Here is a 24,552-nt window from a genome sequence, read left to right as displayed (position 1 = left end):
CCTCACTTTCTGCCATCAAGGCAGAGGTATTACCCTTCCCCTAACACCCCCACACCCCACCAATCACTGGTATGTTACTTATACTTGAAAATGGGCAGACTACATGAGCTACAAGTGCTTTAACCATTGTTTATAATATTGTCTTTAATGCTATAACTTCCTCTGTGACCTTAGCATGAAGGGTAGGTAATAAATTAATGATCGTAATGATGGCCACTATATGTCTACTTTATCCAAGAAAGCACTCAAATGCTTGCTTATTTTGAGAAATAGCTATAGAGATATAGGAATAGATATGTGCAATTTTCCATATATTATTATATTTTTGATAATGAAACTTTTACTTTAAATTCATTTTGTTTCTCATTTCCATTTGATTCCTTAATTTAATCTGAATGTGAAAAAGATCTAGGGGTCTTAGTAGACCACAAGCTTAACATTAGTCAACACTGTGATGCAGCAGCAAAAAAAATAATATTAAGAAGGATACTGACAACCTGGAATATGTGCAGAGGAGGGTAACCAAGATGATCAAGGGTCTGGAAACCAGGACTTATGAGGAATGGTTGAAGGAGCTGGGTATGTTTAGTCTGGAAAGAGACTGAGAGGAGATATGATAGCCATTTTTGAATGTCTTAAGGGCTGTCACATGGAAGATCAAGCAAGCTCCTGCCCTGGAGGGTAGGACCTGAAATAATGGCTTCTAGAGTGCCAGTGTGGTGTAGTGGTTAAGAGCGGTAGACTCATAATCTGGTGAACTGGGTTCGCGTCCCCACTTCTCCACATGCAGCTGTTGGGTGACCTTGGGCTAGTCACACTTCTTTGAAGTCTCTCAGCCCCACTCACCTCACAGAGTGTTTGTTGTGGGGGAGGAAGGGAAAGGAGAATGTTAGCCGCTTTGAGACTCCTTTGGGTAGTGAAAAGCGGGATATCAAATCCAAACTCTTCTTCTTCTTCTAGTTACAAGAAAGGAGATTCTGACTAAAAATTAGGAAGAGCTTTTTGACAGTAAGAGCTGTTTGACAGAGGGACAGACGCCTTTGGTAGGTGGTGGACTCTCCTTCCTTAGAGGTTTGCAAGCAGAGGTATCATTTATGATTTAGTTGAGATTCCTGCAGAGGGTTGGACTAGATCACTGTCAGGCTTGTCAGGGTCCCTTCCAACTCTACAATTATATGTTTCTATAAACTATTATAAGATGTTTTAGTAGCTTTTACTTAATTCTACTGCAGTACAAAGCAGGTTTTTACAAGTCATTAAAATACATGGGGCCATGAACTCTCAATTTTGTACTCTTTTCCAGTATGTTCATACAGACAACCACCTTTTGTCTAAGCAAATAAGTGAACAAAATTGTATTTTCATATTAATGAATCTGGAAGCCCATTGTGTCCATAGAGTTTGAATGAGGAAAATCCAGAATGAATGCACCTCCATCAGTTATAGCCCACACTGACTATTGTGACTGCAATCTTGATTGAAGAACTTGCTTTACCCTTCACCTTGAACCACTCAAAATTCTCCATTGATGAAAACTCAGCTCTGGGCAGAACATCCAGCCTTGTTGCCTCAATGGTCATCCAAATTTGAGCAGAATTTCTCTAGCCGTTCCCTACCCTTCTCTTTTATCACCCTTCTCTTGCATCGCCTGCATTCTGCTATCCAGAAGCCAATCATGCCCTGACACTTCTTAGATTGCGGACTGTATTAAGAGTTACTTACAGTATTCTAAGACATTCTGCCTTGACTCAGGTGACAGCTCCATTTTAAGTAGACACAAATCAATCAGATATGTGTCTACAGCTGCTGCCTCCTATCTCCCTTCCTCTTCCTGCTTTGCTACGTTTCCATGGGGACCAACTGACAGCAACCTGCTGTGGAGTTTCCATAACTGACTAATCAAAATACTCTCTATAATTTCAGTTTATTAAAATCATTTTCCTATACCCAGCAATTATATTTCATTCCAGGCTAGTGTTTCAGAGTTTTCCCCAGATCAATATTTCCAAAATTCTCTCAAAAAGATGACCATTCTAATATATCAAAGGCATTCTGAGCACCAAGAGATATCAAAATAGGGATCAACACTCCTTAGTTTTGCTTTGAAAGAATATTGGACCAGATTCAACTCACTAGCCCTGCTAGCAGAAGCCCAAACAAGGATGTGGAGAAGAGGGAAGATTGTTTCCATTGGACAAGCAGAAATGCTTGTATTGCCAGAACAATTATTTTAACATACCGGTAATATTGGATTCCTCCCAATAATTCAAATGTTGTCAAATAGGCTACTTTAATAAATTGCATCTGACCCGACTCCATATAAGGGTAAAGAAAGCCAACAAGATTATATGTATTTATGAATAATAAGATCTTGCAAATCATATTCACATGTTACCCAGGCACTGACAGGGAGCAGGGTCACACCACTGACCTCATTCCCCACATTGTGTACACCCTGGGTCGCACTCATTGGATGTCCACACATTGCACTGTCATGGCCCATGACTTAAGAGATCATGCATTGTGCAATAGACAGCATCCCTCGGTTACGAGTAACTATAATAATTGAATGAATGTTTATGGCTTCTGGAGAAAAAGGTTTCTTCAACCAGATGCTTATATTTAAATAGGTCTGCCCCAACAAATCTAGATTAAATTCAGGACATTGGCAAATGCTGCAGCTAAGTTGCTCATCTTGTCACCACTGAACTTACTGGATGAATAACTATACTTGGATAGGATTACAAACTCATTCCTAGAAAAGCAGTAAGTACTAATAAATTAACAAGTTAAACTTACAGGAATTTAATTCTTCACTAACCCAAATCTCCAAATGCAGAATATGTTTAAAACAAAGCAACACATTTAAATAAAGAATATATACAAAAATAATACAGGTAAGTACTTCTAGCAAGCCAGATTTATTTACTTTTAATTACCTCAAGAGATAAAGCAGTGCTTTGGCCATGGAACAAATTAAAGTTAGCCATAAACATTTTTGCAACACGTATCACCTTCTCTCAGATAAGCCTGCCTGAGCATTAAGATCTTCATTCAGGGGCACTCCTTTAACAACAGTTCTGAACTGCCTTCTAAACTGAGGCAGGCCAAGAAAGGGCCTTTTGTGTTGTGGCACCATTCCTCTGGAACACCCTCTTCAGGAAATTTATTTAGCACTGAATCCCATATCCCTCCAATGCCATACAAAGATCTTTTTTAATTTTTAATTTTTTGTCTAGGCCTTTCAGCATGCTACAAAGCTGGTTTTAATCTGCTGGCTTTAATTGTTTTTCAATATGCTATTTTGTGTGGGTTGCTGCTAGTCTTATTGTTTTGTTCTGGTTGTTTTAGCTTTTTACAACAGCTATAAGCTACCTGAGGGAGTTTTTAAATCTAATCGTAACATAGAAATGTTTCAAATATAATAAAATAAAATACCAGAGACAGTGACACTTCAAACTCTTAGCCTCACTATCACAATAACAATCATGCTCAGTAGTGTGAGGCTGATTTAATGGCTACAATTACATATGATAAAAGTTCCCAAATGTTCCTCAGAATGTATTACTCACCTGCGCTGATGAATCACCAAGCATTTGTTCCTGTTTCTCACTGCCTTGCAGAGGAGGAATGTTGGGGCTGAAAACCATGAGGTCACTTTTGATGCCAGCTTCACCACTCACACCCGCCAGGATATGGCTATGACGATTTGAATATGACCAGCTACCCACTTCACTGGCACATACGAGGGTGGCTGTGCCAGGGCCATATATCATAGCCTCCTTTGCTTGGGACTGGCATCGCAGGACAGTGTATATTATGATTGCAAGCAGAAACAAGCTGGACACTGAGCAGATGGCAATGATTAGATAGATGTTGGCACTGCCTACAAGAGGCTTTGGGTTACCTCCTGTTCTTGGAAGGTGAACATCAGTACGGGTGAGCTGGGTGCTTGCCACCAGTGTCACACTCAATGTAGCAGTGGCTGACAACATTGGATTCCCATGGTCCTTCACCAAGACCAGCAGATTCTGGCTGCTACCACTAACCTCTCCCTCATCAAGGACACGTGTAGTGCTGATCTCTCCACTGTACCGCCCAACTCGCCAAAGACCACTACTCCCCTCATGCATTTCATACCGTAGCCATGCATTGTAGCCTGAGTCAGCATCCAGGGCTTGTATTTTCCCCACTATATGCCCAGCCATCACAGGGATCACTAGCAGAACTGGGTTTTCTTCTGCCATCCCAGACACTGCAGGTGCGTTGTCATTCTCATCAACCACAAAGACCTGAATAGTCACATTTCCACACAAGGAGGGCAGCCCAGCATCCTTGGCCCTCACTTGGAACTCCAGCAGCTTCAGCTCCTCATAGTCCAAGGGCTGCAAGGCATAGACCTTCCCACTCTCTGAGTGCACCGAGATGTAGCTTGTCAAGGGCCAGAGCTTCTCATCCATCCAGTAGCTAACCAAGGAGTTCTCAGCCACATCTGGGTCTGAAGCAGACACTGTGAAGATGTGAGCACCAGGCGGGTTGTTCTCCTTCACAAAGACTGTGTAAGATGGCTGTGCGAAAGTGGGCGCATTGTCATTCACGTCACCAATGGGCACCACCAGGCTGCTGGTGGCTGACAGCGATGGAGTCCCTTGGTCTTGAGCTGTTACAAGCAGCCTGTACTCAGCCACTTGCTCCCGATCCAGAGGCTCAGACACTACCAGAGAGTAGTAATTCTTGAAGGTGGACGCCAGCTTGAAGGGAAGTTCGGGGGGGTGCAGGAAGCAGCTTATTTGTCCATTGGCCCCAGAATCCTGATCTGAGACACTGATCAGGGCCACCACCATTCCAGGCAGGGAATTCTCTGGCACTGGCACCAGGAGAGATTTTAATGACATCTCAGGGGCATTGTCATTGACATCTAGCACTTCAACCACAACACTGCAATATCCTGTCATTGGATTGCTCCCTTTGTCGCTAGCTTGTACCTGAATCTCATATTGGTGATTTTCCTCAAAGTCTAATTTTTCTTTTGTTCTTATTTCCCCATTAACAGAATCTAAGGCAAATATATTTTTTAATTTAACAGGCACACGATTCTGAAATGAGTATGTAATCTCCTTATTGATTCCCTCATCCATATCTGTGGCATTCAATTTGACCACTAATGTCCCACTTAGAACATCCTCTGCCATTTGGACTTTATAAACTGACTGATTAAAGGTAGGTGCATTGTCATTTTCGTCAAGGACAGAAATCACCAGCTGTGCTGTGCCACTGAGCTCTGGCTTCCCCCCGTCGATGGCTGTGAGCAGCAAACGATGCTTAGCTCCCACCTCTCTGTCTAGAGAGGTTTTTAAAAGGAGTGCTAGTGATTGACTTTCATCATGTTTCCTCTGAACATCTAGACTAAAGTATTCACTGGGGCTGAGTGTATAGGTGAGGTGAGAATTTGAACCGATATCTGCATCAGAAGCTCCCTCCAGAGGGAAAAATGATCCAGGCATTCTCATTTCTGAAATAAAGACATTTTGTTCTATTTGAGGAAATGTAGGAGCATTATCATTTATGTCCTTGATCTCCACCTCAATATGAAAGACCCTCAGAGGTTTGTCCACAATCACCTCCAGGTGAATGGCACACAAAGGGTTTTTGCCACACAGCTCCTCCCTGTCTATTCGAGAGTTAACAAACAAAATCCCATTCTGAACATTTACCTCTAAATAGTCCCCTTGGCTTTGAGACTCCATCCGGAACAGCCGAGGCACCAGCTCATCCACCTCCAGTCCCAGATCCTGGGCAATGCGGCCCACAAAGGTGCCATGCTGGGATTCCTCCGGCACAGAATAATGGAGCTGGCCGCTCCCTCTCTCCCAAGCCATGCAGATGAAAAACAGCTGCAGCAGCTGCCTTCTCATCAAGCAGCATCGGAGCAAAACAACCATAGCAATGGTAGGTCTTATTCCTGGTTTTTGAAATTAAATCCACTCTTGTGATGGCATTAAAGGCTGGGAATCGGTCAGTTGTTACGCTGCTGTATCCATTCTGTCCTCTGATGGTCTCTGTTCTTTCTGAATTGCTGGGAGGGGCTTTGATCTTTGTATCAAAAGAGCGTTTTGATTTTCAGTGGATAGCGACATCTTGTGACAAATCAGTATTAGTGACATACAAATGTTCCTTCCTTTTTATTGTCCCCCCTTTTTGGCTCTATAATAAAATAGGATTCATTTGCTGATGATGTATTGTAGTATTTTTTTCCTTGAAAAGTTAGTGTTTCTTAACCACATCACAGTATTTTTTTTTAAGAAATAAAGCCTGTTCTGCATTCTAGGTAGAGAATACATGTTGACTTAATTGGCTTTGCCCCCGCCCTAGAGTTTTGTACTGGGTTACCCACATTGTTAGAAGTGTTCTACTCATTTTAGAAACTCTTATTTTTCTTTCTTGGCCATTTTTCCTTCACTATGTTTTCACAAGGGGCCAAAGGGGCCGTCCTCACTGGCAAGTTTCTCTTGTCACCAGTCCACGGTCCTCCCATCAACCTATACAATGAAGGCCAGGCCACTGTCACAGTGCTGAACAGCCTGAGAGCTGAGATTCTTTGCCAAATGTGCATGCTGAGATTAAAGCAAATCAAACAAGGCACACTCTAACAGCGGTGGGAAGAATTCCTTCTAGATTCTCATTACATTACAAAACACAATCCAAACCCTGAGCAAAATCCCTCTGCCACGTCAAGAAAGAAAAAGGAAGAACAGGAAGGGTCACAAATGATGGACCATGATTATTGGGAGTCACAGGATAACCTATCTACATATGCCCAAGTCAGTCTTGCACTCAGATTCATTTGGGTCCATCTGATTATGCTGCCTTTATGACAAGCTTTAGATTGTAAGTTCCTCGGAGCACAGACATATCCTCTTTCGCTCTATAAAATACCATGCTCACTGATGGTGCTATTTGAATAGTTAAGGGCGACCAATCATAAGTTTCCGTGCATGCTTTATTCATGGAGCTCTAATTCAAACAGTGAAGTGGTTCTATCCACAGAAATTAATTTCTTTCTCAATCTGTCAGCCTTCTAAAGAATATTAAAAGGAATCTTTATGAGAACAATGAGTTGTTGGGATTTTTCAGGGAAGGGGGGCATGCTGATAAATTGAATAGCATATCTGGAGTCTGAAGTTGAAGAGCTCCGTTCTCTCGGGTTCATTTCGTTTGCTATGATTCTATGCAACCTGCCCTCCAAGTAGCTCAGAGCAGCATGTTTCCCTCCTCACTATTTGCACATCATCCCTGTGACGTAGATTAGGCTAAGGGATAGTGATGGCCAAATTGCTGTAATGGCTTTCAACAATGATATTGGTTAAACAAATGGATGCAGAAATGCAGCTGTTTGGTCATGTAATTCCAAACTGTTCTTATCATCTGGTTTTACTTTGTCATTACAAATAAAATTAAGATACATGATGCTAATCACACATTATAAAAAGACCTTTTCTCACTTGATCTGAGCCCAAATTATTCCTGTTTTGCCTGAAAGCCCACCATTACTGTAATTCCACCTTATTTTCAAGAATGGGTGACAAAAAAAAGGATGCTCTTGCAAAAACTACCTTTGCAAATATTTTCAGGATTACTTTCTCCTGTCTTGTTCTTATCACTTTGGAATCTCGGAGCTCAGGTTCGTAATACATGTGGTTGTATTACAGTGTGGTGTAGTGGTTAAGAGCAGTGGACTTGTAATCTGGTGAACCAGGTTCGATTCTCTGCTCCTCCACATGCAGCTGCTGGGTGACCTTGGGCTAGTCACACTTCTCTGAAGTCTCTCAGCCCCACTCACCTCACAGAGTGTTTGTTGTAGGGGAGGAAGGGAAAGGAGAATGTGAGCCGCTTTGAGACTCCTTCGGGTAGCGATAAAGCGGGCTATCAAATCAAAACTCTTCTTCTCTATCATACAGATTAGACTGAGTGATCATGAGTGGGCCTAGGCTACCTTGTGCAATTTGTGGCTGAATGGACATCTGAAGCCACTTCTAAAGTTTTTGCTATTATGTCATCATCATGATCCTACCCAACAGTAGGTCCTGCTAAATAGTTTTTAAATTTAAAAAAGTATCAGTAATGACTAATTGGTAATGCAGGAAATCCCTTGAAAACCTGACCAGAGTTCATAGAAAATTTAGGGATTTCCACAGTGGTAGCAATTTGAAAGGAGCCAATGCATTGAAACACATGCATGTCAGAGCTGCCTAGAGACTAGGGTACATCATAGGACACAGGCATCTAACCAAGCTTCCTACACCCTTTCCCGCAAAGCTACATCACAATTAAAGGGATGTAAGTCTACATATCCAAAATACCTTCTCCTCAGGGAAAGCTTCTAACAGCTAAGGGCATCACTTCTCAAAGTAAGGGAAGAGTGAATTCCTCCCCCACACACACCTCCTACTGCACTGTAATATTCTCACTGGAGGTCCATCAAATATTGTTAATTATGAAATGAATTTTATACTTTTTATACGTTTTATACTTTTTTATTGTAAGCAAAATTGTACCTCTCTTGAGCCTGGGTGGAAGGATAGGCAAGAAATTAAATTAAGAAAGAGAACAGATAGTGTAAGAAGGTGAGAATGTATTGGGATATGATATATCATGAGTTAAGAAAAATGTTGAAATATAATTTTGTTAAGAAGCCTGAAGCTTTCTTATTAGGTATTGTAGGTACAGACATTGAAAAGAAGGACATTAAACTTTTCCAATATGCAGTGACTGCAGCTAGAATTCTTCTAGCACAAAAATGGAAACAAGAAGAATTACCGACGAAAGAAGAATGGACGGTGAAATTGACGGAATATACAGAATTGGACAAAATGACGGGAAGAATCCGGGAACAGTGGGACCAGAAATTCATCAAAGACTGGTTAAAGTTTACGAACTATTTAAAAGACAATTTACAATTGAACACGCTAATAGGACTTCAAGAAGTTTTGTAGTTATTGTGTAGATATATTATTGTAAGTATGGTAGTAAAAATAAGAAGGAATCTTATGATAATGTAAGCAATGGTTGATTAAAGAAGTATAATGTCAAGATATAATTCCAAAAGCCATGTGGAGGGATTGAGGGAAGTCATGGCTTTGCAAGCCAAAATGGAAAATGTATGAAAATGTTTGATTTAATTTTATATTGTAGTAGTATAGTGTAAAAATAATAAAAATTACATTAAAAAAGAAAGAAAGAGAACAGATAAATATATAGAAGTGCACAGAGCAATTAAGCCACATTGTCTCTATATATGGTGTCCTATAGTATAAGGCCATGTATTCAAACCAGGAAGGAATACAAGAGGATTATGAGTTATGAGGATTCTTAAGGTTTCCATGTGACTCACCTCTCCAGATAAATTTGGAACAAGCTCCTTTGCATTTCCTACTCCTGTGTTCACAGCAAAGACAGGAATATTGGGGCTGAAAACCATGAGGTCATTCTTGATACCAGCTTCCCCAGCCACACATCCCAGGTTCCGACTATGACGTTGTGAATACGACCAGCTACCTACTTCACTGGCGCACACTAGTGTGGCTGTGCCAGGACCATACCTGGCACCGTCCTTGAGCTGAGACTGGCATCGCAGAGCCACATACACAACGATGGCAAGCAGGAACAAGCTGGACATGGAGCAGATGGCAATAATCAGGTAAATGTTTGTAGTATCCACCAGGGGCTTTAGGCTCCCTCCCATTCTGGAGAGGTGGGCATCAGCTTGAGCAGCCTGGGTGCTTGCTACCAGGGAAATACTCAATGTAGCTGTGGTTGAAAGTGCAGGCTTGCCATGGTCCTTCACCAGCACCAACAGAATCATGTTATTGCCTACCCCCTCATCCAGTGCATGTGTAGTACTAATCTCACCACTGTACAGCCCCACACGCCAGGAGCTACTACTTCCTTCATGCAGCTCATAGTGCAACCAGGCATTGTAGCCGGAGTCAGCATCCAGGGCACGGATCTTGCCCACCATGTGTCCTGCAGTAACAGGAACTACCAGCAGGATGGGGGCCTCTGCTGCCTTAGAAACTTCAGGTGCATTATCATTCTCATCCACCACAAAGACTTGCACCGTCACATTGCCACACAAGGAGGGCAGCCCAGCATCCTTGGCCCTCACTTGGAACTCCAACAACTTCACCTCTTCATAATCCAAGGGCTGAAGAGCATAGAGCTTCCCGCTTTCTGAGTGCACCGAGATGTAGCTCGACAGTGGCCAGAGCTTGTCATCCAGCCAGTAGCTAACCAGGGCGTTTTCAGCCACATCTGGATCTGAGGCAGACACTGTGAAGATGTGAGCACCTGGTGGGTTGTTCTCCTTCACAAAGACCGTGTAGGAGGGCTGAGGAAAAGCAGGCGCATTGTCATTCACATCGCCGATGGGCACCACCAAGCTGCTGCTGGCTGACAGTGATGGAGTCCCTTGGTCTTGGACTGTCACCACCAGCCTGTATTCAGCCACCTCCTCGCGGTCCAGGGATTCAGTCAGCACCAGTGAGTAGTAATTCTTAAAGGTGGATATCAGCCTGAAGGGAAGTCCATGTGGCCACAGGGAGCAGCTAACTTGAGCATTGATGCCTGCATCACTGTCCGATATGCTCATCAGGGCCACCACTGTCCCCAGTGGGGAGTCCTCTGGCACTGGCACAGAGATGGATGTCACAGACAGTTCTGGAGCATTGTCATTCACATCCAAAACCTGGATCAGAACTTTGCAGTGTCCGACCAAAGAGTAGGACCCTTGATCAGCAGCTTCCACTTGCAATTCAAATAAGTTAGTATCTTCAAAGTCTATCTTTCCTTTGGTTTTGATTTCACCTGTGTTGGAATCTATGGAAAAAATCTGCCTTAAATGGGGAGGCATCATATTGCTAAACGAATACAGTATTTCTTTATTTGTTCCTTCATCCAAGTCATAAGCAGTCAAAGTAAGGACTGGTGTTCCCTCTGTGATATTTTCAAGCAGATGCACCTCATACACAGACTGGTTAAACATTGGTACATTATCATTTACATCTAGTACAGTTATCTTCAGCTGCACTGAACCAGTTAGCTCTGGTTGTCCCCCATCAGTGGCAGAAAGTAATAAATGATGTACAGAGATTTTTTCTCGATCCAGGGCATTGTATAGCACAAGTGCTAAAGATTTGCTGAGATCTCCATGCTTTTCTTCACGTAGCTGAAAATAATCATTTGGACTAAGGATGTAGGTAAGCAGACCATTTGAACCAATATCAGCATCTGAAGCTCCCTCCAGTGGAAAATAGGAGCCCAGCAGCCTAGATTCCAAAATAAATAGTTGATGTTCATTTACTGGGAAAATGGGGGCATTGTCATTTATGTCCCTGATCTCCACCTCTGCATGGAAGATCCTGAGAGGCTTGTCCACAATCATCTCTAGATGAATGATGCAAATGGGACTCTGAGCACACAGCTGCTCCCTGTCTATCCGGGAATTCACAAACAAAACACCATTCTGTACATTTACCTCAAAATAGTCCTCCTGTCCTTTGGAAACCATCCGGAACATCCGAGGCACCAGCTCCTCAACGTCCAGCCCCAGATCCTGGGCAATGCGGCCCACAAAGGTGCCATGCTGCGATTCCTCCGGCACAGAATAATGGAGCTGGCCGCTCCCCACCATCCAGGCTGTGTGAAGCAAAATCAGCTGTAGCAGCTGCCTTCTCTCTGTCTCCATTGAGCTGTGGTTTCTTAGAATGATGGCCAGAATGTGAGGTTTCCTGATGCTATAAATTCATCCTTTGGTTAATGAAATTTGCTCTTGAAACGGTGGGATCTGCTTTGTTCTGTTATATTTTGACGGCATTTGGGGTTTTCCTCCGGATTCTTGCATCAGATGATTTGCTTTCTATCTGAGGGCAGGGCAGCCAATTTCCTTAGGTTTCCTGAAGGGATTTTGTAGGCAAGAGTGACACCGTGTGTCTGAATTCACAAGCACAGTGGTTTAGCAGGGCTTCCAAAATTGTTTTTACTGGTTTGCGGACTCTTCTGATATTTTAATTATTAAATAATTCTTAATCAACCTCGTTGTTTTGTTAATAGTTTATACAGTGTTTATCTTCCCAGATTATTCACCAGGGCAGGGCAGTCTAAATATGTAACACCAATTCCAGCATGACTATTACCCACTACTAATTAGTTTCCAAGGCTCAATTCAAAATGCTGGTTTTCATCTATAAAGTCTTGTGTGGCTCAGCACCCCAATACCTCAAGAATCAATCCCCTCATGAACTGATCCAAACGCTGTGATCATCCTCTGAGGCCCTTCTTCATATGCCCCCTCCACAGGAGGTCTGAAGTATAGCAACACAAGAACAGGCCTTTTCTGTGGTGGCTCCCCATTTATGGAAAGTTCTCTCTAGGGAGACTTGCCTAGTGCTCTCTTTATTTTTGGGAGCCGGGCAAAAACTTTCCTTTCTTTCAGGACTTTGGGCCCTTAATTTGTAGGGTTTCCAGTACGTATGGCCCCTCTTAGTGTAAGACCTGTCTTTTGTTGGTATAGATGTGTTGGTTAGGGTTTTTTTTATTGGCTGTGTTTGTTGTAATTGGTTTTTGTGTTGATATTTGTTTTTGCTTATAGTCACTTTTGTGAGGAAAGTGACTAATGATGATGATGGCATAAAGCCAGTGTGGTGCAGTGGTTAGAGTGTCAGAGAAGAACATGGGAGGCCAAGGTTCAAATCCCCAGTCAGCCATGAACCTCACTGGCTGGCCTTGGACCTGTCACCAACTTTCAGCTCAACCAACTTCACGGCGTTGTTGTGAGGATAATACGGAAAGGGGCAGAACAAGGTATGTCACCTTGAACTCCTTGGTGGGATATTTTAAAATGTAAAAAACAAATGACAATATTGGCAATTTTATTTGCAATTGCTTGCAATTCACATTTTTCACAGCCGCTGTGCACTGGACTGGCACCTTCATCACACTGTCCAATATCATCCCAAAGTCTCGTTCTTGGTCTGTAACTGCCAGGTTAGATCCCATGAGCAGAAGTGGGGGAAAGGGGTTGCCTCAATGTGCCTTGATTTCCACTTGCTTACATTGAACTGCATTTGGCCCTTTACTCTCATTCACCCGGTTAGAAGAAATACTTTCAAGAGAAAACTGAATTCCCTCCTTGTTTTAACCCTCCGATGAACAATTTGGTATCATTAGCAAACGGACGACCTCACTGTTCACACCTAATTCTTTCTAGTAGCACCTTAGAGACCAACTGAGTTTGTTCTTGGTATGAGCTTTCGTGTGCATGCACACTTCTTCAGATACACAGTGTTTCGACTATGGCAGACCAACACGGCTACCCACCTGTAACCTAATTCTAGATAACTTATGAACAAATTAAAAGCACAGATCCTGATTCCAGTCCATGGTATCATCCTGGACCAGCTCCATGAATTGGATACTGGGGACACAGAGTCACGGTGGTTCCTGGCCTACCTATAGGGCTGAGTGCAGAGGGAAATGTTACATATTACACACATTACAACACATATTACACCTGTGCTGAAAAGCCTGCACTGAAGGTTAATTTGTCCTTAACTGTCATGCATCTTGATAAAGGCGGTCTGTTCATCTTCTAGTCCCCCAAACCAGGGATGGATAGGTTTCATTAATAGGTGTAGTGGTTATGTCTCTGGTCAGATGGAATACACACCATGACTTTAAAGCTACAAGTCCCAGCACCCTTAACAAACTACAGTTGCCTGGATTCTTTGAGGGGGAAATTGCTTTGAATATAAAGCTAGGGTATGTACTGTTGTAGTATCAGGTTAACACAGGGTTAACTCTGCACAGGAAGTGACGTTCCTTTGCACTGGATGCTTTCGTTTGTGTATTGTTGTATTGCTATTGTGTTTTCTGTGTCGCAGTTCTGATTTGTGTGGGCTGCGAGCAACATGGAGGAGTCGAATGCTCCCAGCTGATGTATATATTTTCTGCAATAAAGGATGTCTTGGATAAAGGACTATCATGTTCAGAAGCCTTAATTGGACTTACATTCCAGGGACTCGCTGTGTTACTCTGCTAAGACTGTTAATTACTCACATCGGTAGGAAGCGTACCGGACCAGAGAATGGCTGCCTGGCATTCGGCCGAGAGGGCTCATTATCCACTTGGCTTGCAGTCGTCTTTATTCCTTTATGTACACAGGCAGAATCTCAGGTCTATAGTGGGGCTTGTCCACACTAGAGCATAATTTGGATTGGAAGTTGCTTGTGTTCTCATTAATTTAACTTAACGTTGTCCAAGCAAAGTACTGTGATCTCACACATTTTAGCTTCTAAATTCAGATTTCCCCAACCCAGAGATAATTCAGTAAGTTCCCCCAAACCACTGCTCTTTGGGTAATGGATGCTTTGCATCAGGGGTCTTCCTGTGAGTGGATCAATCCTTCACTTTAATTCTTCCCCTTCCCCTTCCCCTTCCCCTTCCCCTTCCCCTTCCCCTCTCTCCAATTTTCATTTCTTCTCTAGCAGCACTTGTACTTCTCCAGCAGCCTCCGCCAGCAGCAAGCACTGCCTTGAATTGTTTATTTATTTTTCATCACCCTGAATAATAGATGGAGTGGGGGGGAGCATTAAAAATAAAAATTGTCCTTCCAGTTATGGGACGCAGGAAAAAGAATGAGAAAAGAAGTGCAACCTTGCCTGACTTGGAGCAACGCATTTTTTTAAACTACTCTTTTGTGCAAAAAATGTTACAACAATTTTCACAATTTAAAAAAAAATAAAAAATTAAAAGGTGCTATTCACAGGAAAACAATGCCTGCCTACATGCCCAGAATCGACATCACATTTTATGGCTTGGAGGGACACACACAAATATTCTTTAAAAATTCTTTTGACTGGAAACCTGGAATATTTGAAAACTTCAATTTCAAAAATTATTATTTTTAAATAAAAAAGTTCCCTAAACAACTAAACAAATGGCGCACGTGCCAACAATCCAGAACCTAGCAAGGGTGGGAGAGTACTGGCAGCATCCTCCCCACAACTACATATGAAAAATAAAGACCAGGAACCCACAACTGGTATTCAGAAACATGCTACCTCTGGCAATGGAGGCACAGGATAGCCATCATGACTAGCAGTTATCAACAGCCCCCTCTCTCCTCCTTGAATTGGTCCAGTCTTCTTTTAAAGCCACCTTGGATAATGGCCACCCCTGCCTCCTGGGGGAGTGGATTCCCCAGCTTGACTATGTGCTGTGTGAAAAAAGTACTTTCTGTTATCTCTCCTACATCTCCCAACCTCAGTGTCCACCAGTTCCAGTGACATGAGAGGGAGGAAAACTCTTCTCTCCACTTTCTTCATGCCATGCATGCGGCAGCTAGACTGGTGGCTGGGAGTGGCCGCCGGGACCACATAACACCGGTCCTGAGAGATCTACATTGGCTCCCAGTACGTTTCCGAGCACAATTCAAAGTGTTGGTGCTGACCTTTAAAGCCCTAAACGGCCTCAAAGGCCCAGTATACCTGAAGGAGTGTCTCCACCCCCATCATTCAGCCCAGACACTGAGGTCCAGCGCCGAGGGCCTTCTGGCAGTTCCCTCACTGCGAGAAGCAAAGCTACAGAGAACCAGGCAGAGGGCCTTCTCGGTAGTGGCACCCGCCCTGTGGAACACCCTCCCATCAAAGGTCAAAGAGATAAGCAACTACCTGACATTCAGAAAATACCTGAAGGCAGCCCTTTTTAGGGAAGTTTTTAATCTGTGATATTTTTGTATTTGATTTTTGTTGGAAGCCACCCAGAGTGGCTGGGGAAATCCAGCCAGATGGGCGGGGTACAAATAATAATAATAAGAAGAAGAATAAGAATAATTGTTATTATTATTTTATACACTATTTTATATTCTATTATGTCTCCTCTTACTCACCTTTACTCTGAACTAAAAAATCCCAAATGCTGCAACATTTCCTTATAAGGGGTTTGCTCCGTCACCTTGATCATTTTGGTTGCAATTTTCCTAACTTTCCCCAACTCTGCAATATTCTTTTTGGACTAAGGAACTAAGAAAAGAATTCGCATGCCAGCTTCCGAGCCAAATGCAGAGAAAGGAACAGATCTCTTTGTCTTCCTCCTGAGACAGAGGATATTCATCGAAAAACAAGCAACTGAAAAGGGAAAGATTGTGAATACTATCTTCCACATAACCAAGTACAAATCAAGGATCCTTTGAAAGGTGTTGCTAACTTTTTGACCAAATACAAATACTAAATCCCAGTACAATATTTGGAATATCAGTGGCATCCTTCTTAAGGGGGTTCATATGGACCTTGGAAACATTAAAATGTGATTACAATGTATTCCTGTTATTGCAAAAATGTTCTGAACAAACTATATGAATTAAAAGAGGGGTTACTAACCGTTACACAGAGCAGATCCTGTGGTTTTCCATTTTCTGCATAAGCAGGTATGTTGGGGCTGAAAACCATGAGGTCGCTTTTGGCGTTGGAGTCTCCCGTCACGCCCCCCAAGATGTGACTGTGACGATTTGAATAGGACCAGCTGCCCACCTCACTGGCACACACCAGCGTGGCTGTTCCAGGACCATACACCACGGCCTCCTTAGGCTGGCAATGGCACCGCAGGGCCATATATGCAATGATGGCCAGCAGGAACAAGCTGGACACTGCACAGATGGCTATGATGAGGTAGATGTTGATGTTCTCCGCCAGGGGATTGGGGCTCCCTCCCCTTCTGGGAAGGCGGGCATCAGCTGGGAGGGCCTGGACACTGGCCACCAACGAAATACTCAGCGTGGCGGTGGCAGACAAAGCGGGCTTCCCATGGTCCTTCACCACAACCAGCAAACTATGGCTGCTGCTGCCCTCCGCCTCCTCCAGGGCACGTGTTGTACTGATCTCACCACTGTACAGTCCCACCCGCCAAAGCCTACTGGACCCCTCATGCATCTCATAGCGCAGCCATGCGTTGTAGCCAGAGTCAGCATCCAGGGCACGAATCTTGCCCACCACATGCCCAGCTGTCAGGGGGACCACCAGCAGGGTGGAAGTCTCCTCTGCTGGTACAGTCACAGCTGGCACATTGTCGTTCTCATCCACCACAAAGACTTGCACCGTCACATTGCCACACAAGGAGGGCAGCCCAGCATCCTTGGCCCTCACTTGGAACTCCAGCAGCTTCACCTCCTCATAGTCTAAGGGCTGAAGAGCATAGAGCTTCCCGCTTTCTGAGTGCACCGAGATGTAGCTCGACAGGGGCCAGAGTTTCTCGTCCAGCCAGTAGCTGATCAGGCTGTTCTCAGCCACATCTGGATCTGAGGCAGACACCGTGAAGATGTGAGCACCCGGTGGGTTGTTCTCCTTCACAAAGACCGTGTAGGAAGGCTGAGGAAAAGCAGGAGCGTTGTCGTTCACGTCGCCAATGGGTACCACCAGGGTGCTGCTGGTTGATAGTGATGGAGTCCCTTCATCCTGGGCAGTCACTACCAGCTTGTATTCTGCTTCCCGCTCCCGGTCCAGGGGCTCAGCCACCACCAGAGAGTAGTAATTCTTGAAAGTGGACGATAGCTTGAAGGGTAGGTGGGAGGGCGTCACAGAGCAGCTCACTTGCCCATTAGCCCCAGAGTCCCTGTCTGAGATGCTGATCAGAGCCACCACTGTCCCTGGTGGGGAGTCCTCTGCAACTGGCACAGATAGAGACTTCAGTGACATCTCAGGGCTATTGTCATTCACATCCAAAACCTTAATGAGAACTTTGCAGTGTCCAGACAAGGGATAAGTGCTTTTGTCTGTTGCTTCAATTTGAATATCATATGCTGTACTCTCTTCAAAATCCACCGTTCCTTTCACTCTAAGTTCTCCATTATTAGGATCTATGCTAAACATTTCCTTTATACTGGGAGCAACAAGGTTGCTAAGTGAATAGGAAATCTCTTTATTAATCCCCTCATCCAAATCGCTCGCCTCCAGTTTAATAACTAATGTTCCCATTGCAGAGTTTTCCAATAATTCAGTTTTGTAAACTGATTGGTTAAAGGCAGGTGCATTGTCATTGACATCTACCACAGTGATAATCAGTAGGACTGTGCCTGTGAGTGCTGGCTGCCCACTATCTGATGCTGAAAGGAGCAGGTGATGCTCTGCAGATACTTCACGATCCAGTGGTCTTTTTAATGTCATAACCAAAGACTTGCTGTGCTCATAATTCTTTATCTCTTCCACAGAAAAATATTCGTTGGGGCTGAGCTTGTAGTTTACCTGGCCATTGCTACCAATGTCTGCATCAGAAGCTTCTTCTATTGGGAAATAGGAACCCTGCACTCTCGATTCTAAGACAGCTAAATTCTGCTCTCTGACTGAGAAAACGGGGGCATTGTCATTTATGTCTGCAATCTCCACTTCCACATGGAAGACCGTCAGGGGTTTATCCACAATCACCTCCAGGTGGATGCTGCATATCGGGCTTTTGCCACACAGCTCCTCCCTGTCTATCCGAGAATTAACAAACAAAATCCCATTCTGCTCATTTACCTTGAAATAGTCCCCATCTCCTTGGGACTCCATCCGGAACATTCGAGGCATGAGCTCCTCCACCTCCAGCCCCAGATCCTGGGCGATGCGGCCCACAAAGGTGCCATGCTGGGATTCTTCAGGCACAGAATAATGGAGCTGGCCGCTCCCCATTTCCCAGGCTGTGTGAAGCAAAATCAGCTGCAGCAGCTGCCTTCTCCCCACTGAGGAAGAGTCTCCCCATAGAGCAACCATCTCAGAAATATTATTTCATATATTATTTCATGTCACAGCTTTATAAAATATTTTTTTAAAAAAATTAATCCAGCTCCGTAATATCCATTTTGCTCACCCATCCATTTGCAAGCACGGAAAGATATCTGATGACAAAGAAGAGGGAGAGCCTTGTGCACACCTTTTTATTCTTAGCAAGATATTTAAGCAGAGAGCGACATCGTGCGACTAGATGGGGAAGTACAGTTTCCTTATGTGAGAAGGCCTTCTTGGAGTCTTGTTTCATGCCATCACTTTCAGTCGATGAAAATAAATTAATATGAATGATTTTACTTGAAAGATATGTTTATTATATTCTGCATGTATCTTTTCATTTGCTGCTAACTGTTGTCATTTCAGTTCTGTGATTCTGAAAACCTCCAACTCATAGTTACAAACAACAAGACTCATTTGTTGCGTGGTTTACAACTTCATTTTGAAATCTTGAAATTAGTTTCGGTTTCAGCATTTTTATGTAAGGGAAAGTGTTGATGGGAATATGATTCATTGTATACTGGTATTTGAAGATAAAGGGCTTCCCCTAGTCTAGGGGTTGCTTTTCCACTTTAGTTAGTGAAAATCTCAGCTGAACTGCTGATAAATCAACCGCAAATAAGGAACTAGGAACAGAATTATACACTAATGGCCACAAAAAGTGGGAGGAAAGCTGGGCGATTTGAGACAGAAGATCGAAGGAAGCTGCAGCTTATTTCTCCCCACTTCGTTATTCCTATTTCTATACATGCCCATACGTTTCTGAGCATGGGGTGTCTCACCATTCAAGTAAACTGTGCCCGACGTGAATGTGGGTAGTGTTCAGACCTGAATCGCCCATACAGTTAGGTCCCTAGAGACCAAGGATACCTTCCCTTTTCAGAATCTTGTATGGCTTTCATCTTATAATTTCAATTTCATTGCCTTGGGTGGGTTTAAGGATTCTTAGGACCAATTGCTTTACAGAAATCATATACTGTATTTTGCCAAGTTAAAAAAAAAAGCTATCTTTCTATGTAACTGTGATTCTCCAAAAGGGAGAAAAAAGTATATTTTAAGACTTTTTACAAAATATGGAATTGTTAGCATACACATATGTGCATTCATCTATGTTTTGGGGGATGCTATGGACATGTGAACGCTGCCAATCTCAAATTAATTTCATTAGTGCACATATATAAACCTACTATAACACTACATAATATAAACTACACAGTATAAACCTACTATAATACTACAGAGGGATGCGGGTGGCGCTGTGGGTTAAACCACAGAGCCTAGGGCTTGCTGATCAGAAGGTCGGCGGTTCGAATCCCCGCAACGGGATGAACTCCCGTTGCTCGGTCCCTGCTCCTGCACACGTAGCAGTTTGAAAGCACGTCAAAGTGCAAGTAGATAAATAGGTACCGCTCCAGCGGGAAGGTAAACGGCGTTTCCGTGCGCTGCTCTGGTTCACCAGAAGCGGCTTAGTCATGCTGGCCACATGACCCGGAAGCTGTACGCCGGCTCCCTCGGCCAGTAACGCAAGATGAGTGCCGCAACCCCAGAATCGGACATGACTGCACCTAATGGTCAGGGATCCCTTTACCTATAACACTACAAGGGGAAGAATTTGGACGGCTTCCAGCCTCCCTACCCCCCATTAGTCTGTGTTGCCCCCTTTAAGTTGCCATGTCCCAATGCTGCAGTCAAAATAGACTCTAGAACTAGCAGGATCCCCCCGTCAGTGTATAATTCTGTTTCATAATATAGGTGCAGGGGTATACCTACCTAGGGGCTGGCCAGGTTGGGCTCCCCTGCACACATCCAGGGGGGCACTCTGGCTTGGAGTGGCAGGAGGGAAAGCAGTGAGCAGATGGAGGGAGGCAGACAGATAGACCCACGGAGGAGGAGGAGGAGGAGGAGGAGGAGGAGGAGGAGAGCAGACCCAACCCCAATGGCCATGGAGGAAGTCACTGGAGGAGCATGAAAGGCGACAGGAAGCAAACTTTTTGAGTTTCTGGTCTATGGTCTTTCCTGGCTTTGGAGGTGCCAACACATCTTGCCAAGGGCACAAGGGACAGCGGTGTGTGCCATACAGCTCCTTGCCAGGGGCGCAAGGGAGCCTAGGTACACCTCTGTATAGGTGAAACAAAACGAAAAAATTATGGGATGGCACTAACAAAAAAAATAAAGAAACATTTTTGAAACAAAATGTTTTTTGGGGCAAATAAAATGTCATCTTCCCATGCACTCTAAGTTAACAACATTCAGGAATCATCGAGAGGAATGCTGTACAGAAGAAGGCGAAGCACATTTATTCTCTCTAAACCTAGGAGGCTCCACAATTCAGAAGGAAATATACTGCAGGCAATCCAGCTTCGCTACCTGTTTCAAATCAGGGGAGCAGATACCGTGCCATGCAATGAACAATCCCATTGTTCACTGGAGCTTACTCCGAGGTAAGTGTGCATAAGATTGCAGCCTAAATCTCATTAATGATTACTGACATCTCACTCACCCACCCACCCCCCATTTATTTGAAAGCATGTCACTTTGATACTAAATGAATTGAGATTTGAATGAGATTGCTTGAGTAACATCCTCCAACAATAGAGTTTCTTAACTCAAATCATCCTTCACATACATACATCCAAATATGCAGGAAGCATCCCTAAATGCAGAGGTGCTGTATTACCACAGCTACATAGAAAAATACAGTATCCTTTATTTCAAGTTGAACTCTTTTTTTTTTTTCAAAAGAAGTTGTCTTAGAGTGATTTAGAAAAGCAGCTGAATCTGTTCATCTTCTTGTTGCTGATAGGGGTGGGAGTAGGAAACAGGCTGTCTCTGAAGGCTGTGAGGGGCCACTGAGTTCAGTCCTGGATGGGAGCAGGACATGATGCAGGCAATATGTAAAAACCTGCCACATTTTGAGGGTGGAGCCTGGAAAGAGCTATGGAAACCAAGCTTCCACAATCCCACATATCTGTGTCTGTCCATCCATCCATCCATGTTGGGAATAGCTGGTCATACAAGGATTAAGTAGGAATTCATGTGGTTTGGGCCTTTCAGCCAAATTAGTGGAGAGAGGAATTTGGTGGGTTTTCTGCTTGCTCTACACTGTGTGATTTGCAAAGACTGGCAAATTAATGCTGGTTGGAACAATGTCTTCATGCTGTTTCTTGACCTTGTCTGCCTTGCCTTTGGGTTCCTTGCTATTCCTCTGCTGGACCCCTTAGCAGATGGTAAATCTCACAACCTAAGCATAAGGGCAGTCCTTATAAGTCCACTCATTCCAACAGCAGGTCAGCAGAGAGGGAAGTTTTAAATGTTTGATGTTTTATTGTGTTTTTATATCGGTTGGAAGCCACTCAGAGTGGCTGGGGCAACCCAGTCAGATGGGCAGGGTATCAACAACAACAGCAGCAGCAGCAGCAACTAGGATGCTGCTCCAGAATCAACATCTCTTCAGTTCTCCATTTCCCTCAAAGATGCAAAACTTCACATCCAATAATAGCAACTCAACTCATTCATGCCCTAACTTCTAGAACAAAAAAAACATTTACTCCTTATTCCAAAAGTGTCAGCCCTTCAAATATTTCAGAATGACTATCATAAATCTTCTTTTCTCCAGGCTAAACACACTCAACTCCTTTCCTCATAGGACTTGGTCTCCAGGTCTTTGTCACCTTCCCATGAACACATTCTAGTCAGTCAATATCCTTCTTAAATTGCAATGCCCGGAACTGGACACAGAACTCCAGATGAAATCTGACTAAAGCAGAATAGAGTGCCATTACATCTTGTGATCTGGACAGTATTCTTTGGTGCATTAGTCTTCTTAACTACATTAGCTATAACAAACTGTTGCCTTATGCCTAGCTTGTGGTCTACTAAAACCCTTAGATCCTTTCACGTGTGTTGCTCTTAGCACACATCCTATATTATTCCTACCTAAATGCAGAACTTTGCAGTTATTTCTCTTGAAACTAATTTTGTTTGCTTTGGCCCAATTCTCCAGTCTCTGTCTTCTAAAGTACTAACTACTCCACCCAGTTTGGTATCACCTCGATTCCCTTGACTTCTTTGTCCAAGACATTTATAAATATATTTAGCAACACTGGGCCTAAGGTGTCCCTGTGACACTCAACTTGTCCCCAGGTTAACAAGGAATCGTTGATGAGCACTCTTGGCATACAGTTTTTCAACCAGCTACAAATTCACCCAGTAACATCATCAAACCACATTTACCAGTTTCCTTAGAAGAATATCGTGGGGAACTTTGATAAATAATTTCCATAAGCAATTCCTGGAATCAATTCCACAGCTCCAAAAGACACAAGGCTTCTTGGTTATCTTGATCCTGTGTGACATTCTTCCATGTACCCACCTCCTGCATCTGGCTTTCTTCCTCTTCCTTAGAAATTGATCCTTCCTTTTGTCCTTTTGAAAGTATTTCCCATGTTCCAGCTAGAAATTATCCATTTTCCATGAAAAGCCAAAGAATGGATGGGCATGTCTCAAGCCCTTGCACTTTCTCTTCCAGCAGCAATACCACCTTGAACTTGCTGCAGGTTTTACACATCCTCAGACAGGAAAACAAACAAAGCACAGACACTGCATGTCAGCACAGCACCATGCTCACTGGCCATGTTCTCTGTGGCATTGTGGTCTTCCTAGATTCCCTTTCAAACTTTTCCTTTAAACTCTCAATTAAAATTCTTAATTTGTTGATCCTGTTTGCTTCCTCTACGTCATTATTAGTTCAGAGACTCCAAATGTGTCAGGAATGAATGGGTCGCATCCAATGCTAGTCCTACTCAAATAAATAAATAATTTCTTATTTATACCCCGCCCATCTGGCTGGGTTTCCCCAGCCACTCTGGGCGGCTCCCAGCTGAATATTAAAAACACAATACAGCATTAAACATTAAAAACGTCCCTAAACAGGGCTGCCTGCCTCAGAGTAGACACATTAAATTATTAAGACATGACTAACTTAAGTTCATTAATTTCAATGGGTCTATGCGGAGTAGGATTTAGTTGGATTCAACCCACTGATTCCTTTTGAACTGATCCCCCTGTGCTAGTTGGAATATCCTGTTTCAGTGCTCATTGGTGCACTGAGGAAGTGTTGTTTCTATCCAAACTCTTCTTTTTCAGCCTCTTAAACAGCCAACCTTTTATGCAGCCCGCTTACAGGTTTTGATGATTAAAAGGCCTATAAATCCTGTTTAAAATAAAATAAAATAAATGTTGCTCCAAATCAAGCTCATTTTGTTGTTGTTGTTGTTGTTTTGGGTGATAAGCAATTAATGATGGATGTCAAGTTCTCTATAGCTGTACCTGATTTCATCATGAATGGCTGGAACTACAGACCACAGAAGGTCAATTATTGCAGGGAAAGGGTATGACACTTTGCTATTCAGAACACCTTTGCACACCACTCTTTGTATGGGGAAGAGGCAGGATCGTGCTGAATGTTTTTGTTAAAGACGTACAAAGCCAAGTTGCTTTTTCTTGTATTTTAGTGTTGTAAGATGGAAGGGGTTGTTCTGCGTGCCATTTTTCAGTCCCCTCCAACCCTGTAGTTTCATCACTGTAAGATGGGATTCTGTTTGGAACAGAGGTCAAACCAGTCTCTTTGTTAAGTTAATGACTCTAGCCAAGTCTGTTTTGTATCTCTTTGCATGAGACACAAGCATCTGGTTGCCAAAGAAACTACTAGCTAGAGGTGCTTCCAGAAGTGGGCTAAAGTGGG

General features: G+C 43.4%; 3 protein-coding genes and 1 pseudogene across 3 annotated transcripts; all 4 read right to left on the bottom strand.

Moving 5' to 3' along the window:
• Positions 1–24,552, bottom strand: part of LOC117049502 — a 156,642-nt pseudogene that overhangs the window by 117,330 nt on the left and 14,760 nt on the right.
• On the bottom strand, positions 3,555–5,879 carry LOC117049618 (protocadherin alpha-3-like). The gene has a single exon (XM_033154416.1). The coding sequence runs from the start codon at positions 5,877–5,879 to the stop codon at positions 3,555–3,557; it is 2,325 nt and encodes a 774-aa protein (XP_033010307.1).
• On the bottom strand, positions 6,540–11,689 carry LOC117049616 (protocadherin alpha-10-like). Its single transcript, XM_033154415.1, has 2 exons — positions 9,392–11,689; positions 6,540–6,614 (listed from the first exon to the last, which is right to left on the bottom strand). Exons 1-2 carry the CDS (start codon positions 11,687–11,689, stop codon positions 6,540–6,542), a joined length of 2,373 nt encoding a protein of 790 aa, XP_033010306.1.
• On the bottom strand, positions 16,365–18,716 carry LOC117049612 (protocadherin alpha-5-like). Its single transcript, XM_033154410.1, has one exon. The coding sequence runs from the start codon at positions 18,714–18,716 to the stop codon at positions 16,380–16,382; it is 2,337 nt and encodes a 778-aa protein (XP_033010301.1). The 3' UTR covers positions 16,365–16,379.

Source organism: Lacerta agilis, chromosome 7 (assembly GCF_009819535.1).
Source record: "Lacerta agilis isolate rLacAgi1 chromosome 7, rLacAgi1.pri, whole genome shotgun sequence".
NCBI lineage: Eukaryota > Metazoa > Chordata > Lepidosauria > Squamata > Lacertidae > Lacerta > Lacerta agilis.
Note: the sequence above shows the minus strand (reverse complement) of the source record. Positions and strands in the feature narration are given on the sequence as shown.

What these genes read in the sequence shown, in the direction of transcription:
- LOC117049618 (XM_033154416.1), bottom strand. Translation starts at nt 5,879, where the DNA reads ATGGCTTGGGAGAGAGGGAGCGGCCAGCTCCATTATTCTGTGCCGGAG.
- LOC117049612 (XM_033154410.1), bottom strand. Translation starts at nt 18,716, where the DNA reads ATGGGGAGCGGCCAGCTCCATTATTCTGTGCCTGAAGAATCCCAGCAT.
- LOC117049616 (XM_033154415.1), bottom strand. Translation starts at nt 11,689, where the DNA reads ATGGTGGGGAGCGGCCAGCTCCATTATTCTGTGCCGGAGGAATCGCAG. An exon ending in TTCCAAATTTATCTGGAGAG is followed by an intron (nt 6,615 to 9,391) that starts GTGAGTCACATG and finishes CTTTAATCTCAG; the next exon opens with CATGCACATTTGGCAAAGAA.